We start from the raw sequence: 17,697 nt of genomic DNA on the forward strand, positions 1-17,697 counted from the left end.
AATACAACATTTTCAGTGCGAATTTGCATGGTGGTTGAGACTGAGATTGCTGATTTGTGCTAGCGGCAAAGAACCGGTGAACAGTGAAGAAGATGTAGTGCTTAACTAAATAGGTACAACAATTAACAACGCCAATTAGTCAAGTATTTTGAAAGGATGTATTGATTGGTTATGAAATGAAGTTCTAAGGATATCGTGTTGCGGGTGTGAAGAGTGTACAAATTGTGTGCAAATGTGAAATGAGTTTGAATGTACATACATATAAAAATAATCGGAAATATTTTCCAGTGTTTCGATAGATTTGTTAGAAACAATTAAAGAAGCCCTACAAGTGCAACGTGCAAAAATTTATGAAACAAAATCTCACTCACTCATACTTAGTGTGACCATCGGAAACAATTAAAAAGAAAGAAAATTCTAAGCGGGGTTTTTGACGAAAATAACGCGCATCCAATATTGCTCAACTTTAAGTCGTTGAGTGGCTGCTTGCTGAGAACAGCTGAGTTCTTTCTGTTTTTTTTTTTAACCTAAATAAATTATCAAGTTTTATTTAGCTCTTGGCGAATAATTACTGACATAGCCAGTGTGGTGGTGCGCTGGATCTTTAACCGGAAAGTAGACGGCGTACTTGGAGCATTTGTACTATGCAAAACGTTGGATCCAAACCAGATATTCGTACGGATGATTTGGATTTAGCAAAAGTCGGTTCTGCTACGCCTTCGAGCGATTTTGATAAAACAACTACCACCCCACTTACTGATCCTACAAGTTCAGCCATTCAAGTTGGAACTAACAATCCCGAATGTGTTCAATCGGATCCTGAAACACGACGAAAAAGTAAGGCACGTTCGCGCTTCACATCAGCATTGCGCAAACTTTCGGGCAGAAAGAAACGTGCATCGTCTAAAGATACCTCCACAGAAAGTTCGATAGCTGGCGGTACATCTGCTGAAATCGTATCGGCGCCCGAAACCGTTTTCTCCAGCGGCGGAGAAGAAACTGGCGACACCAATGCCACTGCGTCGTCAGAGGCGAAACCCAAGAAAAAAAGCAAGCTAGCCAGACGCTTTTTGCTAGGCAGTTTAAAGAAATCAAAACACAGTGCTAAGAAAAGCATTGACGAAGATGACGAAGCAGTTGTAGTACAGGGCAGTCAGGAAGTGGCGCCATTTGAAGACGCAGATGACGGTGAATCGCCTCACGTAGATGTCGAAGAGCGTACAACACGTAAAGTGAAAATATCACTCAGTGAAACACAGCGATTTGCATTGCGAGAGCAAGAAGACGCTGCTGGCGAACAACAACAGTTAGCTGAAGGTGACGTCGGCACAGCAGAGACGGGCTCACCAACCGAAACGGATTATCTGACACCCGTTGGAGATAAAGCGCAGCCAAGTTACGAAATCGGCGTTGACGCAGAAGTGGTAGCAACGCCGGCGACGCCAGCGGAAGACAACATCACCGTTGCATCGCCCGCTAAAGGTGGCGCATTAAGCAAAAAGAAGAAGCTTAAAACTAAGAAGGGTACATTAAAAGAAGCCGCAGTGACCATAATAAAGACAACTGCCACCACTAAAAGTGGAAGCGTCAGCACTGCGCCCTCAACTTCTACACAGAAACACACAGCTGCAACAGTACAAAAAACTACACGAACAACAACTGTAACTACTGACGAAAAGTTCGTTATCACACAGAGTACGCGCGATACACCGCCGCGCGAACGCGCTCCTGCCAAACCGAGTCGGCTACCTGCCGCTACCAACGCGCAGCCTCCAACAGCAAATCTAACAACGCCGACCAACACCGGCGGCGCCGTACGTAAAACCAATACTCGCACGCCGGCTACACTCACCTCGCCATCGTTGGGGCGTGAACAGCTTACAAGTTTCGGTGCAGTTAGTATAGCAGCAACCGTTGCGGGTAAGAGGCAACGCACAGCGAATAGCGGTAAAAACCCAGCCACCAAGGCGGGTAGTAGAAGTCAAGCGTCAAGTAAACCGCCATCCAGTCCGCTTAGCACGGCCAGCAGTGCTACTACCACCACAACCAGCAGCGGCAGCAGTAGCGCAACGACAGCTAAGTCAAGAAAAGCCGATACTGAATTGATGCAAACTTCGCAAAGCCCACTACAACGCGGCCATCGATTTCCTAAACCGAGTCCGACAACGTTAACTCCGGCGGGAGAAAACGTTGGTACAATAGCGGCGCCACAAGCGTCTGCGTCGGCTGCCACACAGTTAGCAAGTCGCAGTAACGTAACACCAAAGCTGGCAAGCCCAACGGCAACTCCAACAATAGAACAATCTGCCAATGAAGGAACCCTAACAACAGTTGAAGAAAACCGCACGAAGCCAACAAACGCCACTACCGTTTCATCAGACCCACAAGACGCGGTTGCCACCAAGGCGGACGAATCGGCTGGCGCATTGGAGGCAATTCAAAAGCAGATACAATTTCAATTAGAGTCTCACGCATCTATTAGTAATCAATTGTCGCAAGACGAATACCCAACACAACAACAACAACAGCGTAACCAACAGAAACTGCTAGTCGCACCACAACTCTCGGTGGACGATATCGCATCACCTCCGCAATCGTTGCAATCGAATGTATCACTGTCAGTTTATCATCAGCAGCAGCAACAGCAAGCACCGCCTTCGTACACTCCACCCTCCGTACCATCACATGGGAGTACACCGCTTGCACACTACCAGAAACTCGATCATTGTCACATTTCCGTCACCCATCATCGACTAAAGTCATTTTTCCAGACCCAGGCATCTACAACGACGACGACGACGACAACGACGACACACTTACGCGGACAAGTCAGAAGCATTGCTGTACATTGCTGACGAATCAGTTACACCAGCGAGCAGCAGTGGTGTAGACGACGTCGTTTCTTCGGCGGAAAGTGCACAACCAAGCGACTACTCGGGCAACAATATACGCAATCCAATTTGGCAGGACACGCATTAAGGAGTGATTTTGGTGAGGAGGAGCAAACGCACGGCCCTCCTTTGCAGCCAACTGTACGTTTTGCCGTCGGCAGTGTGGTACGACCCCAAGCCACATCCTACGAAAGTCCTTTGCACGATCACAGTTCCTGCGACTCGAATCCTAGTAGCGACTCGCACAGCGAGGCTAGCCGTCGACGTATACGTTACGTTTCACAACCGGACACCTTTGACGAGGATACATTCGATAGCATACTGCAAAGACGCGAAAATTTAGGTTATAATCCGGGGGGACTACCTAGCGAATATTCGGTAGATTCAGAATACGATTCAGGCGATAATCAGATGCCGGCTTTTGGCGATTTAACCATGGAGCAGGAAGAGGAACCGGTAAGCGAGTGAAGCTACTAACTACTGAGATATTTATTTAAGAAAAGGGTGAGCAGTACGTCGAGTATTTGGCCTGGGTATGGCATGTGATTTTGCAAGTGCGCAACAGTTGCTGGAAAGTAAATGCATTTGCGTCTATGTATGGCTGGCTATATGTATACATATGTTCATACAAAGGTCTGTATTGGATTCGAAGAAGCCCTGCAAGTGTTCAGCCTTTTTCTATCATTTCTATCGCATATTTTTCGTTGCGCTCGTAATTCGTGGTCATGGTTTGCCATGGAGACCACTGTTTTAGAGCGCTTTGCCTTTTACTGCCGCCATTTATTCACTATTTTGATTTATTCTATGTTTGTGCTGTGGGCATTCATTTAATTTGAATGTCAAGCTAATTTACCTCCGACGCCAGTGTTAGCCAGAATCGGTGACGGAAGGTTTGAAAACTCACAGCAGATTAGAATATGAAGGACTGGTTTGGAATTCAAATGAATTTAGTTTTTAGAGGAAAAATCACGCGATGCAGAAAGTGTAAATGAGTAAATTTAACAATAATTACAGGGTTTTTCCAAAATTTTTGTGGGATGCTGTGAAGGTTTCAACCTATATACTTTCATACATGTAAGGAGAATCACGTCAATGCCGCGTCTAAAGTGTGAGTAGCTGTATGGTCAAGATAGTCGATCAAGTATGGGCAAACATTGCTTTAAGTGGTTTATTTTATTACCTTTTTTGGTCCAAATTGAGAAAGCGCGGCTGCCCACTTGAGGTTAATAGGTTATATTTTATGTAACGCGTGTTTCAATCGTTGTCTTGAGATCCTTATCGAGTAACTTTTCTCGAACAATTTCACTCTCTGATCTTTCATAAGCTCCTTCAGAGTAATCGTTTATTGGACAAGCAGAAGATGCACCAGTTTTTGTGCGATTACAATCACCCTTAAATTCCCTCAAAAATAGCTGGCGAATGACGACAGCGCATTGACTTTGTTCAACACGGCTTTAAACCTATATTAACCCATCCTTTTAAACAAGTTGCCTTTGAAGGCCTAACATACCACCATAGTTCCCCTCGTTGAGCACTGTCAGCGCTGTGTGGGGTACCCACTTCGGGTTACGCCATTTCGGTTTTGAGAGGTTTTCAAAAAAAAAATATACCATTTATGATACATGTATGTAGATATGTAGTTATTTGTGTTATTGTTCTAAGGTCTTTGACTTAAACTTCAGTTGTCTATTCCAGAGAGATTTTTTGTACTTGCTCCTCTTTGCCCCATGAATTGTATTTTCGGACTGGTAGCCCCCGAATAAAAACGCACATATAGCAAATTGAGTATCCCTTAAATGGATCGATAGCAATGGGGGCTTCAAGATATTTATCTTTAGTCTAATTTAGGAACAACATACTTATCATAAGGAATGGGCATATAGGGATAAATTCTAGTCTCTTAAGGTGCGCGATTTCTCAACGCACACAACGTTTTTGATATGCAAGAGAGTAGGTTCCCGAACTTATTAGAGGTGTCCGCAGGCAGTGTGACCGTTTTGATCCAAGTGGATCAAAACTGATAAATTTTTCGATGAATTTTGGAGAGATACTTTTTTTTCCAGTTTTGATACTTTTCCAAATACAAATGAAAAAAATCTGTAAATTTTTATGCATTTCAAAACATGTCGTGCACCTGTGGAAACGTACATCCAAACGTTCATTGTTGTTCTCTGAACGAACTNGTCAAAATGTGAACAAACGAACAGTAGTATCATAGCGCTGCATGTTTTTATTTTCGCTATATTCAATAACAGAAACTAGGGTTTGGTACTCGGTAATTCGGTGCTCGCTAAGGCCCTGTTTCCACAGGAAAACACCAATGTCGTGATAACCATGTGACAAAATATATTTCCAATGGATACCGCCTTATTGCTTGACATCTATTGCAGGCAATTTGATAGTTTGACAGCCATATTTGCACTTGATAGAAAGCGTGCTGGTGGTTATATCGATGAAATACTAATATTAAATCAAAATAAGAATCTGTTCCTTATTGGATCATTTATGACAACGTTTTAGGAAGTAATTCAGTAAGTATGTTTAAGATTTAAATGNTTCTGACTAAATCCTGTAAACCGGACTGCTATTGGAACAGACTAATTGATACATTTTAAGTATCTTTTCTGCTACAATTTTTCACAAGCCCGCGGTCACACTGTCCGCAGGCCGTACGTTATATGCAACATAATACAGTTTAACTCAGAGCCTACTAAGCTACCAAAAAATGGCACCAAAACAAATAGAACAGAAATTGACTGCACATCTTAACTTACATATACATACATACATGACTATAGACTGAAAAATGTTTTCTTCATAGATTTTAATAGGCTAGGCGGAATAGTGAAAGAAAAGAAAAAAGTGAAAGAGTGCTCATTGTTAACGGCCTATAAGTCAATCTTCAATGAACCTAAGAGTACTGACTGCATGTCATTCATTGAATATTATACTCAGTTACACTTATTGCGGCAATCTGTCTTTAAGCCAATAAATTATTATGCAACACCAACCCCGAACGAAGAGAAAAGGCACTAATGCGCCAAAGCAGCAGTATATTTATGTATGCAAATTAAATTGTAAGAAATAAAGTGTGAAAGATAATTTCATCAAAGAAACCTTAGTGAACTTAATACGTTTGTAAGACTGGAGATTAAAAGCTTAAATGCAAACTCAAATTTGTGTAGTAAATTGCGAACCCTCATATGCGCACAATCATACATACGAGTATACATACATACATATGTACATATGTATATGCAGATGATAAGAGCAATTGAGAATACAGATTTTAGGACCTTGATATGTAACAAATTACATATTTGTTCGTATAAAAATTTGTTATTCTAAATAAGTAATAGTAATTTAATTATATTGATACGTTCTAATCGCGAACTTTTTGATCCCAGCGGCATTACAAACATTTCACACCTTGAGTCTGATGACTAGAGTCGGTTGCACTTTTCGGAGATAAGCCTTTCCCAAATGCATGCATATGTACACTGGCGATCAAAAGTGAGTGCATGGTGTTTTTTTTTTTAATATTTGCAATGTTTTTTTGTTATTTTTTTTTATAAAAATATGGTTTCTGCTTTAATCAAAACCACATAAGCCAACCTTTCAAACGTTATACAAAACTTTTTAATCTGAATTTTTACAAAATTTTTGGGTACGCAGGCACATTGGTTATTTAATTCTAGTATGGTTTTTAATGGTTTTTTCTTATTGCTAACGGCTTTTACAATTTTTACTATATGAAAGTGAATTTCTTGAAGAATAAAATGCGCAAGACTGTTTGAAAAAAAAAAATTAAAAAAAATAACGCTATTTTTTTATAAATTGCATTTGTTATATGAAAAAACCCGCAAAATCCATCGGCAAAAAGAATCATTAAAAATCAACGTGATTTTTTAGCCGCTTAAAACTTGCACTCCTTTTACTAGAATTACATAACCGATGTACCTGCATACCCAGAATTTTTCTAAATATTCAGACTAAAAAGTTCAAATTTTAGATGAAAATTAGATTTCGTTCCGTAAAAAGCTTGAAAGTTTAGCTTATGTGGTTTTGATTAAAACATAAACCATATTTTTATAAAAAACAAATAACAAAAAAAATTTCTCTTGAAAAACATTGCAAATGTTTAACAAAAAATACTATGCACTCACTTTTGATCGCCAGTGTATCTACATAGGCACATACATACATATATAGTTTATAAAAAATACTCAAAAAAGGTTTTTAAGTCATGATTTTTGTTGAATTGTGAAAAACGCGTGTTTTCTTGGTTTGACGTAAAAAAAGAGAGTGAACGGATGTTAGTGTAGTTTACTATTATAAAATAAAAAAGTATTTAAGGGTTGGGTAAGAGTACTTCGCGCTACTACGTCTCGTCTCAGTCGATGTGGTAGGACTCATCTGTGGCGATGATAAGTTCTGATTTACACGGAAATATTCTTCAACTTTTTTCTTATTCAGATTTTGATATACTTCTTGAACCTGGATAAAATCTCAAACGGTCCTTCGTAGGGCGTTGAAAACGATCGGCGCGTCGAATAATTTCTCACGAAAACACTTTTGAATGTGGTGAGGTCCGGATGAACGAAAATTTTCTTTGAAGATTGCCACTAGTTCACGGGTCGGAGAATGCCACGAGTCCAAGAGAGTTCATAACTTTTTGGAGTTCCACCACAAAATGCGACTGTGCTTTATTTTTAGGATTATCAACAAGAAATTCTGATGGTATTCGTACGGTGCTGCCATAAACGAACTCACACATAGATGCTGCTTGTAGACGGTACGCCAGACAAGGAGAATTGTGGGCAAGAAGTCTGTCCAGCGTTGATGCAAAGAAGCGCACATTTCAGAGTCAGGTGCCACCTTTCCACAATGCCATTAGATTGTGGGTGGTAAGGCATTGTCGTCAAATGTGTAATGCCAGCAAAAAGTGTTGAAGTGAGCTGTCAGTCACTAGTAGTCAAAACTTAAGCAAAAGTTGGTGCGGTCATGTCTGCTGACGGTATTGCGTCGGGCCATCTCGTGTACCGATCGATAATAGTTATGCCGTACCGAAATCCGCAGAATAAGTTTATTCTTAATATAGTCGTATCGCTTTTGTGCTGGTGTGTCGTCGATAAATACCCTTAATTCCTTAATTGCCAGAATTTTAGGGACAAAATTTCCATATTGATCGTTCGTGAGGAAAATGGGATATTTTTCTACGTGCACTCCCTTGTTGTCTTTTTTGGGAGGTTTCTGGGAAGATATTCTGAGAGTACTCCTCTGAGGAGGTTTATGGGATGATATTTCTGCGAGTATTCCCTGATCGCTCGTTTAGGAAGTAAAAGCAATTACATTTTTTTTACCTATGGCGGGGGCCACTGCGCGATACTCCCAAGTTCTACTGGGGTTATGCATACATACTTACATAAACATGTAAATACATACGTCTTACATCTAAATTTATATTAGAAGAATTATTTCATAAAAAAATGCGAAATATTGGAATTTTGTGGTATCACGGATTCCCATATTTTTAATATTCGGCTTTGGTATTCGATCGAATATTAATTTAAAAAAATCGTTGGGCTTCGTCTAAAGTTTTAAAGTTATATTGACCTAAAAAGATCAGAACTCATTTTCTTGCGTGTTATTCCTATGGGAAAAATAAACGCTACATCCGCGACCTCTTAGAATAATCGTAGAGAGGGGAGTTTCATTTACTATACCAAATAATAAAATTTCAATTGGGGTCCGCTCGCATTGCAGGATTTTTTTTTAGTTTGACGTGGTCTAATGTATACTTACATACACAAACATGTGATCATTAAAATTCTAACTGAGTTGTTGTAATACTGTTATTTTAAAGATATTTACTACATATTTCTGCATATAAATATAAAAATCGATTTCGATTTCTACTACATCAAAAAGTGTAACTGCTTTTGTTCTTGCAGACAATTATGACCTCGGCGAATACAGAAAAGCGTGAGCATCTGTACAAAATTCTAGTCATCGGCGAATTGGGCACCGGCAAGACGTCCTTCATCAAACGCTATGTGCATCAGTTCTTCAGTCAAAATTATCGTGCCACAATCGGTGTAGATTTCGCTTTGAAAGTACTACATTGGGATCCAAATACAACCGTCCGTTTGCAACTTTGGGATATAGCTGGACAAGAGCGTTTCGGCAATATGACCCGCGTCTATTATAAAGAAGCTGTTGGCGCTTTCATTGTATTCGATGTAACACGTAGTGGCACATTTGATTGTGTGACTAAGTGGAAAGAAGATTTGGATTCGAAAGTTCAATTACCGGATGGCAGTCCTATACCCTGCATACTGTTAGCTAATAAGGTAAGTTAATGATGATACGTTCTACTGAAAACCGGAGTTTAATAGTATCCCTGCAAAAAATTGTGCGACTAATCTCTAAAGAGAGTATTCCGAGATTACTCTCAATCGGGTACAATTGGGCATTAATTAGTCGCAACTAGTCTCATACGGGCACTAATAGAGCTCAATTAGTCTCGACTCATCCCTTATGGGTATAATTGGAGATCAATTAGTCTCCAACTCATCTCTAACGGGTACTATTAACGATTTAATGATATGTACGCACTTAGTCAATGAAATGTCATGTGCAGCGTTGGCACACAGAGAGAGTATTCGCCTAACAAAACTGATCACCCCAGTTCGAATCTCAGCTGGAGCAAATTTTTATTTTTATTTTTTAAAAGTGACTAGTCGCTTTTTATACCCATTCGGGTATAAAGGTGAACAATTAGTCTCTTCATAGGACATGCTCGAACAAAAGCGAACAGTTCATTCCATATAAAGAGATCAAAAGTGGTATTAGTCTCATGCTCCTTTGCGATTGCTCCCGGAGTCATCCCGGATTAGTTACATTTTTTGCAGGGATAAGTACGGTATACAAATACATACATACACTCGCTCCACTATACATATGTATGTATCTGCTTTCACCCTTTTTTATTTATTTTTTTTTAAATATTCAATGTTTTGCAAGCTATATTTTTTTTGTTATTTTCCTACAAATATACATATGTATGTATGATTAATGCTACAAATGAAACCATATAAATCAAAGTTTCAAACAGTATACAAAATTAAGGAAAATTTAATTAAAAACTCAACTTTTTAAACTTTTTACTCAGATTTTTTAAGAAAATTTCTGGTTTGCAGTTTTATAGCCCATTCAATTTTAGTATAAAAATGTACAAATTTGAAGTGGCTAAGAAAATGCGTTGGTTTTTAATATTTTTTTGTTTTTTTTTTTTGTTTTGCTGACAGCTCTACATATTTTCTTCCATATAAAAAAAATTCACTCATACATACCTTGTATGGAGAAAAATGCCTAGAGCCGGCAGCAAAAAAATTATTAAAAATCAACGCGATTTCGAATTAGCTATAAAACTGCATTCCCGAAGTTTTATTAAAAATCTGAGTAAAAAGTTTAAAATTTTAATGAAAATTCATTAAATTTTTCTTAATATTATATCTATATACATAGTTCGAAACTTTGATTTATATGGTTTTGTTTGTAGCAGGAATCATACATATATTTGTACAAAACCAACAACAAAAAAATATGGCTTGCAAAATATTGTGAATATTTAAATTGGAATTGGAATTGGATTTTTGCGGTTCGGCTAAGGAAAACTGTCCATCAGTCCTTCGTAGTGCCGACGATGTATTCATAGAATCTACTTAGAACTCACTCAAGTTGTCCGGAAAATTCTCCCAAACAGCCTACCCTCTTTTTTCTCAAACCTTTCGAGAGGGTTCCCGGCGCGGGGTATTGTGTCTGAGGCACAACATGCATATCTAAAAGGACTATTCACTAAGACGTTCGTTAGAGGAGTTGATATATACTCTGGCGGTCGTCCTTGACATAGAACGAGCCTTTAACAATGTTCAGGTAGTAGCGCAAATTACATATCAACGTGTGAACATTCAGCATTCATTTATTTTCCAACCCAGCTTAGGATCCATTAAGACTCCCAGATACTACGCTCGGTTATATGTACCCTTAGATTTAGTAATTTAAAGCTAGCGACCTTATTTCTGGCCGTATAGAGCATTCGCTCTGCCTTTTCTTGGTTCACTCTAAGACCATATTGCTCAGCCCATAGGCATGGCTTCACAAGAGCTCCTTTCGTGATATGAGGCTGGGATAGGAGGGCACCCAGAGATACAGTTGTTCATTGTGAGTGTCGAGAGGTGACACATTTCCCTAACCCCAGGTTCCTATTCAGAGAGAAATGAAGGTATTTCCATGACATTATTAAGACACGAATTTTTCTTATACAGAAAATGAAAAATTGTTCCATAAATGGGCAGTTCACTCTAATGATAAGCAATCTGGAAGTTTACATAATCCAGATTTCTTCTGGCTTAGAATTAACTATCATGGTTCTCACTTCAACAAATTTTTCATCCCAATACGGAGACGTTAAGTTCTCAAAACCTTTGGTTTCGTTTTTTCTCTAACAGAGCGTTCCCCAGATTTTTGTACTCTCGATACTTTCGTTCTCATTTTGTTGTCATTGGAAACATTGCCGAAAGTTTTGTTCTCATTCTATTCTTCTTAGGAATGTTCCCGACAGTTTTGTTCGCATTTTGTTCTTTACGGAAAGGTTGCCGAACCAGTTGTCCTCTTTCAAACAGCTGTCCCGTTCAGTTCTTTAATGGGAATGTAATGTCAAGAACATTTTGTTCTCATGCAGAACTAAATCAAAACTGAAACGTGTTCTGGGTTCCTATTCATATTCGAAATTAGCCGAAAATTTTGCTTTAGAAATTATGATCAAATGCCATAGGTCGGGAATTTTTTTTTATTTCTGCAAATTTCATTGCTACCTGGAATGTGTAGAAATGTGTAGAAAAATTACAACGAATTTTAACAAGGTACATATGGTAAATTTTAAGTGCTTTTTACTCAAATCTTTCTATAAATTTTTACCAACTTCCCGATGAGCTAGAGACTTGAAACTTTAAACTTAGCTCGGAAATATTTTAAAAACCTGGGTTTATGATCCGATAGGGTTCGCAGGAGTCGAAGTATTGCAAAACCTGTATTTATAGTCCAATTTGTTTCATATTTAGAGCATGTTTACTATATTACTGAAATGAAAAGAAAAGTCTTCACAAAAAATTTAGCCGCTAGGTGGTGCAGTGGCCGGTTTTTTTAACCGCTCAAAAAAGCTTGTCTTTGAAAAATTGCTTTTAAATTATTTGTTGTTAATATCATTCTAATTTGTTGTTTCTCAACCTACTATGCAGTGCGATCAGGAGAAGCAGGGCATTGTGACATCACCAGAGAAAATGGATGAGTATGTGCGCGAGAACGGTTTCGCCGGTTGGTATGAGACATCAGCCAAGGAAAATATCAACATAGATGAAGCAGCAAGGGCTTTGGTGAATAAGGTAAACAGCGTTTATAGGACGGCTACCAGTTTATGAAGAAAACACTTTAAAAACAATTTTTTGTTTTTATCCTTTTCGCAGATTTTACTCAACGACAAGCTGATCAGCGCCGCCGATCTGGCAGACAGCGAGAAATTTAATTTGAACAGTTCCATGGAACAGACGACATCAGAAAGCAAAAGCAAATGTTCGTGCTGACCAGTTTTTACTGAGAAAATTCATTGAAAGCGTTGTTTCGACAATAAATTTCTCCATAAAGCTGGGATTTTTGAAAATTTAAAGGAATCGAGCGTTTTTTTTTTTTTTTTTTGATACGGCAAACTGGAAATTCTCGCTCGACACTATGCATTTTCCAAGCGTTTCATGGATCCTGCGCCAACAAAACAGGCATGCATTTTCCAAGGTCATTGCTGTTAGCCGAGGACGCATCGAAATTTTTAAAATATGTTACTAATTAAAAACAAAAAAAAAAGTTTAGATATTAATATTAATTCGTTGCATAATCATCACTCAGTTAGAGATGTAATTTAAATGAACACACTACATATTTTAAAATTCAATACACTTACATACATACATACATACCTACATACATAAATTTTACCTTTACATAGTGCTTAAGTACGAATAAGTGAATAAAAAATGTCGTTGTTAGATCCTTAGAGAAAAAAAAAAAAAAAAAAAAACAAAGGGAAGAAAATTATTATAGTAACTAAATATATGTAATCACTTGTGTCATGGCAAGCAAACATTTAATATTAAACTCTTTGTAGCCGATTTACAGATTTTATACGCCCGCATATGCATTATAAAATGTTCGAACGCGTATGTATGTATTTATGTAGACGTACACGTATACTATTTCAGTGCCTTATCGCACGTAAATATGTACTATGTATTTTTAAATGCTTGTTATGTTAATCTTTTTTATCAAATAAAATGAGAAATGCGATTTTTATTGTAGAGTATGTACATAGCTGCAAGGTGTGTATAATTAATTGTGGGTTTTGTTGTATTGTTGTGAATACTTTCTTCTAAATACTTACTTAGATAAGCGTATAGAAGAGACCTTTCTTTGTTTGTTGCTTCTTATTTGCTCTGATTTTTTCTTCATTCGAATAAAACCCAGTAAAAATCTGTGATAACATTAGCATACAGCATACATGAAGTTGAAAGAGATTTATCCAATACTGCGTAGCAACAAAACAAATAGGCAAGCAAACTCGAATTCATTGGACTTACTTGGGTTTTATTTATTTGTATGCAACTGCAACACGAGCATACTATGTATTTGCATTCACAAAAATGGTTGCATTGGAATAAAGGAACAAGTACAGTGAAACCTCGACATAACCAACCTAGATGAATCGAAAATCTCTGTATAACAAAATTGTTGTATATGGTGTGTATAGGTAAAACGAAGAAAATTTTAAGCATGAAAAGCTTCGTAATATATTGAAGGTTAAAGTCTCGTTAACAAAAGCTTCGAAGCGAATTCTGAATATATTGAGCTACGTAAAAAAAAAAAAAACGAAACAATACTACTACGCCAGGTGTCAAAAAAAGTGTTTTTGCAAAAATGTTAAATTTTATAGCATTTTCCAAAAGAATACACCCATTCAGTAAAAATGTTTGTTTCGAACGATTATTGTTTACTTCGAAAAACCTTTAGAAATGGCCGTGGTAGTTTTAGGACTAAAGCTAACAAATTGAAATTTCATTGTAGACTAGCAAATAGGGGTACCGGGCGTGCTTCACTGCGCCTTAAAAGTATTTTTGTGTTGTTATTCCCTCCCAGATTTAAAGATCTTTATAAATGGATATTTTCAAACAAATTTTCGATTTATTAAGCATTCTTTATTTTTATGGCGGTTTATAGTTAGTATATTTTCGAAATAAAAAAGTAGGTCGATTATCGGCTTTCTCGTGGAAATTTAATTTATAATTTCATAAATTGAGTCTACATATCGCGCACTTTCTTCAAAAGTATACTAATTCAATACTTACCTTATCATATCAAGTAAACTGAATAAAATTTTTCAAACAGGTGGCACCGCACCTCAAAAATTTTTCGACAGTAAAATTTCCTAAACCCAAGCGCGACGACAGAGAGAAAATCTCTTTCGGTAACCGTGCTTCGTCCGACCCGAAGCGATGCGCGAGCTACTTTAGCCGCAGTTCACGCTGTATCCTCCGGTGGACAAAGCCAAACGTCGAGTGACCAGAAGAATGTACAAAGTGCCAACACTTAGTGTGGCTTTGTCTTTCATCGTGGAAGATCTGGTAGCGATCGGGAAGGCGAAAGCCTCCCAAGCTATTGGACCCGGCGAAATATGCACGCTGATGCTGAAAAAATTGGGTCCTGCTGGAGTAGACTATACGACCAAGGTTCTCAATTTTTCAGTGGCCATTATCATCGTTCCAGATATCTGGAAAACGGGGAGAGTGGTCACACGGCCCAAACCGGAAGAACCGACCAACAAAAGAGAGTCTTGTCGTCCGATAACCCTCCATTCCCTGGTAACGAAGACACTTGAGGCCTTGCTTCTCTCGCATTATACGTACCACCTAACCTCACCGAGGAATCAGCATGGGTTCCATTAAGTGCACGTTACAACAACAGCCCTTGCCGCCATAAACACTCAGAAAACTCAGGGGCTAAACCAAACCAAATCGCCCTATCTCAATTGGAAATATATTGAAAAAATGTTGAGATAGAGCGTATTTGAAACAGCAACCGAGATAGGACAATTTTGAACCGAATTCCGAAATAGGGTATCTTCAATAAAATTCTGACATAGAGCGTTCTTCAGCCAAATTCTGAAATAGGGTTATTTCGAAGCGGCTGCCGAGATAAGTCGATCTTCCACTCAACCGTTGATATATACGTAAATATTTAGATGGTGGGCCTATTTTTCTTGAATTTAGCTTAACCCTAAAGTACTATTGTTGGTCTGTCAGACCACGACAATATTTTTAGATTCAAATTAATATTTCGTTTACGTTCCGTTAAATTCCATAGTACGATTAGCTTTTACGTATCAAATGACATCTGTAAGGGAATCGGGCAGGAATTTCGAGCATTACTAATATTTTTAATAATTGCTGTAACTTAAAAAAAAAATGTTTTTATTTAATATTATTTTCTTGTGTGTATAGCAATAAAAGGAATCAACGTTGAAAAGCCAAGAAAAATGAATCATATTTTTTTTTTATTTTTACAAAAAAGAAATCAACAAGTTGTAATCGTCGTAAAAAAATTTTAACTATACTCACGTATTTGTGTTCGTACGTCCCTCTGTAATTTGAAATAATTTTTATTTTTCGAGTTTGACTAATAAAGATTAAAAATAATAATAAATATTTGACTTTAATTTTTCGCTCAAAGGCAATTATTATTACTTGATTTTTATTTTTTCGATCACAAATAATGATTATTTTATGATTTTTATTTTTTCGCTCAAGCATAATAATTATTATTAAGAGATTTATTTGTTTCACCTAAGAATAATGATCATTCAAAAATCTCAAAAGCTATACCAGCGTTTTCCGCCGTATCCTTTTCAGAGGTAGCGACACCCTAATAAAGGAAATAAGTCCCAAAATTGTCAGATCAAAACTTCAGTAAGTTGCCTCTGTATAGCCTTTTAAATTTTATAAATAATCATTATTTTTAAGTGGAAAAATAAAACTCAATAATCACACAGGTTTACAAAAAAAAAAGTGTATGCATATTAAACCAAACCTACATACTTATCCCTATGTTATTCGACATGCTGAATGCGAATCCGAGGTCCGTTAGCCTCCTTCACGTCAGGTTCGTGGTCATTTGAAGGTCAAGTAGCGAAAAATCCATTGAATAAACTTGAAATATGCATACCCTTTTTATGTAAACCTGTGTAATTATTATTTTTGAGCGGAAAAAATAAAGATCATAAAACAATGATTAAATGCTGATTTAAATTATTTTACTCAAAACGATTACCATTCCTGTTTTAAACAAATTAATCACTTTCTCGGTATAATTTTTCTTGCTCTTAACATGTGGTTCGCAGATCTTCGCAGATATTTCTAATAAAATTGAAATTAAATTAACTTAAAATAATTTTCACTAAAAAAGTTTTTGGTGAAAAGATCTACCTACATACATACATATATTTTTATTACTTAACAATAAAGTTTGTGTGGTCTTTTCTAAGAACATTAGCTAAGGGTTAAGCAGCAATATCAACAATTTTAGAATACAAACATAAATATAGTCACCTTAATTCACAAGGGCCCTAACCAACATTTTTTTTTTTTATTTTACAGGAGCAGCAAAAAACAATTACAATTACAATTACAAAAGGAGTATCAAAAACAGGTAGAGATTTTTAAAAAGCGTAAGTCCGCGGTTTTTGGTACTAACACTTCAAAATTTTCATTGAAGTTGTATTTTAATACATCTTACCAAAAGCTGGGAAAAGCGCAGTTTCGAAAAGTGTTGCTTAGGGCCTTTCTGAATTGAGGTAACGATATGTACCTATTGCGATAAAAAGACTGCAAGCAATATTTCATATTCATTCATTTAAATATTTATATGTATGTACATATATTAAAGTATGATGTAGGCACCGGACTTCTAGGTAGTATTTCATATAACAATAATAATTTACGTACCTTTTTCTTTAAAATTTCCGTATGTACGTGCATACTTATATAAGTATGTATCTTCGCATAGAAGGATGTATGTAACTTCGAAGCAGCATAAGTGTATACACATACTATTTAACACAAAAAAATTAGATATACCTCAGCTTTCGAAATACTCGCAGGATTAACTTATTTGCAAATAATTTTTTCACAACAGATTTACTTATCTTTTATTTACATTGCTGATGCTTGATGCTCTGGGATTAACACAAAACACTTCACATACACACACTATGCACTTTGCACACATAAATACATACATTAAATTTCTTTTAAGACCCCATTTTGCTCAATTTTATTAAAATTCTGCAGAAATTTTCACAAACAGAGAAAGACGCTTCCGTTTGCAATTTCTATTTTCAACTGTCAAACTTTTGGCGGAAAAGGAAGCAATTTAGCGCGAAAAAACAGAGGTCGTAAAACTGTAGGAGTGTTGCCACGTACTAATTCTTTTACCTACCAAAAGTTCTACCAAAACCAACCAAAATTTTATCGAGTTTTTAATTTTATTCAATTTGGAGTTTATTAAAAATGTAGGTAACATAGCATTTAATAAAAATATCTACCAAATGTAAAAAACTTACCAGTTTTGGTAAGAAAAATGTAGTTGTGTCAACACTGATCCCAAACAAATATTTGACAGCCACTGTAATCATACCAATGACAGG

The 17,697-nt window shown here is 37.0% G+C and overlaps 1 protein-coding gene across 1 annotated transcript; it reads left to right on the forward strand.

Moving 5' to 3' along the window:
• The first annotated feature begins 264 nt into the window (after window positions 1–264).
• LOC108375265 (serine-rich adhesin for platelets-like) lies at window positions 265–13,317 on the forward strand. The gene is given in 7 exon segments (XM_017631364.1): window positions 265–2,706; window positions 2,709–2,791; window positions 2,794–2,956; window positions 2,959–3,347; window positions 8,846–9,244; window positions 12,194–12,337; window positions 12,419–13,317. Coding segments are annotated over 7 exon segments (3,357 nt in total). The 5' UTR covers window positions 265–644; the 3' UTR covers window positions 12,536–13,317.
• The last annotated feature ends 4,380 nt before the right edge of the window (window positions 13,318–17,697 follow it).

The sequence above is a fragment of the Rhagoletis zephyria genome, unplaced genomic scaffold, assembly GCF_001687245.7.
Source record: "Rhagoletis zephyria isolate East Lansing unplaced genomic scaffold, Rhagoletis_zephyria_1.1 Rzeph_scaffold_08699, whole genome shotgun sequence".
Taxonomy (NCBI): Eukaryota; Metazoa; Arthropoda; class Insecta; order Diptera; family Tephritidae; genus Rhagoletis; species Rhagoletis zephyria.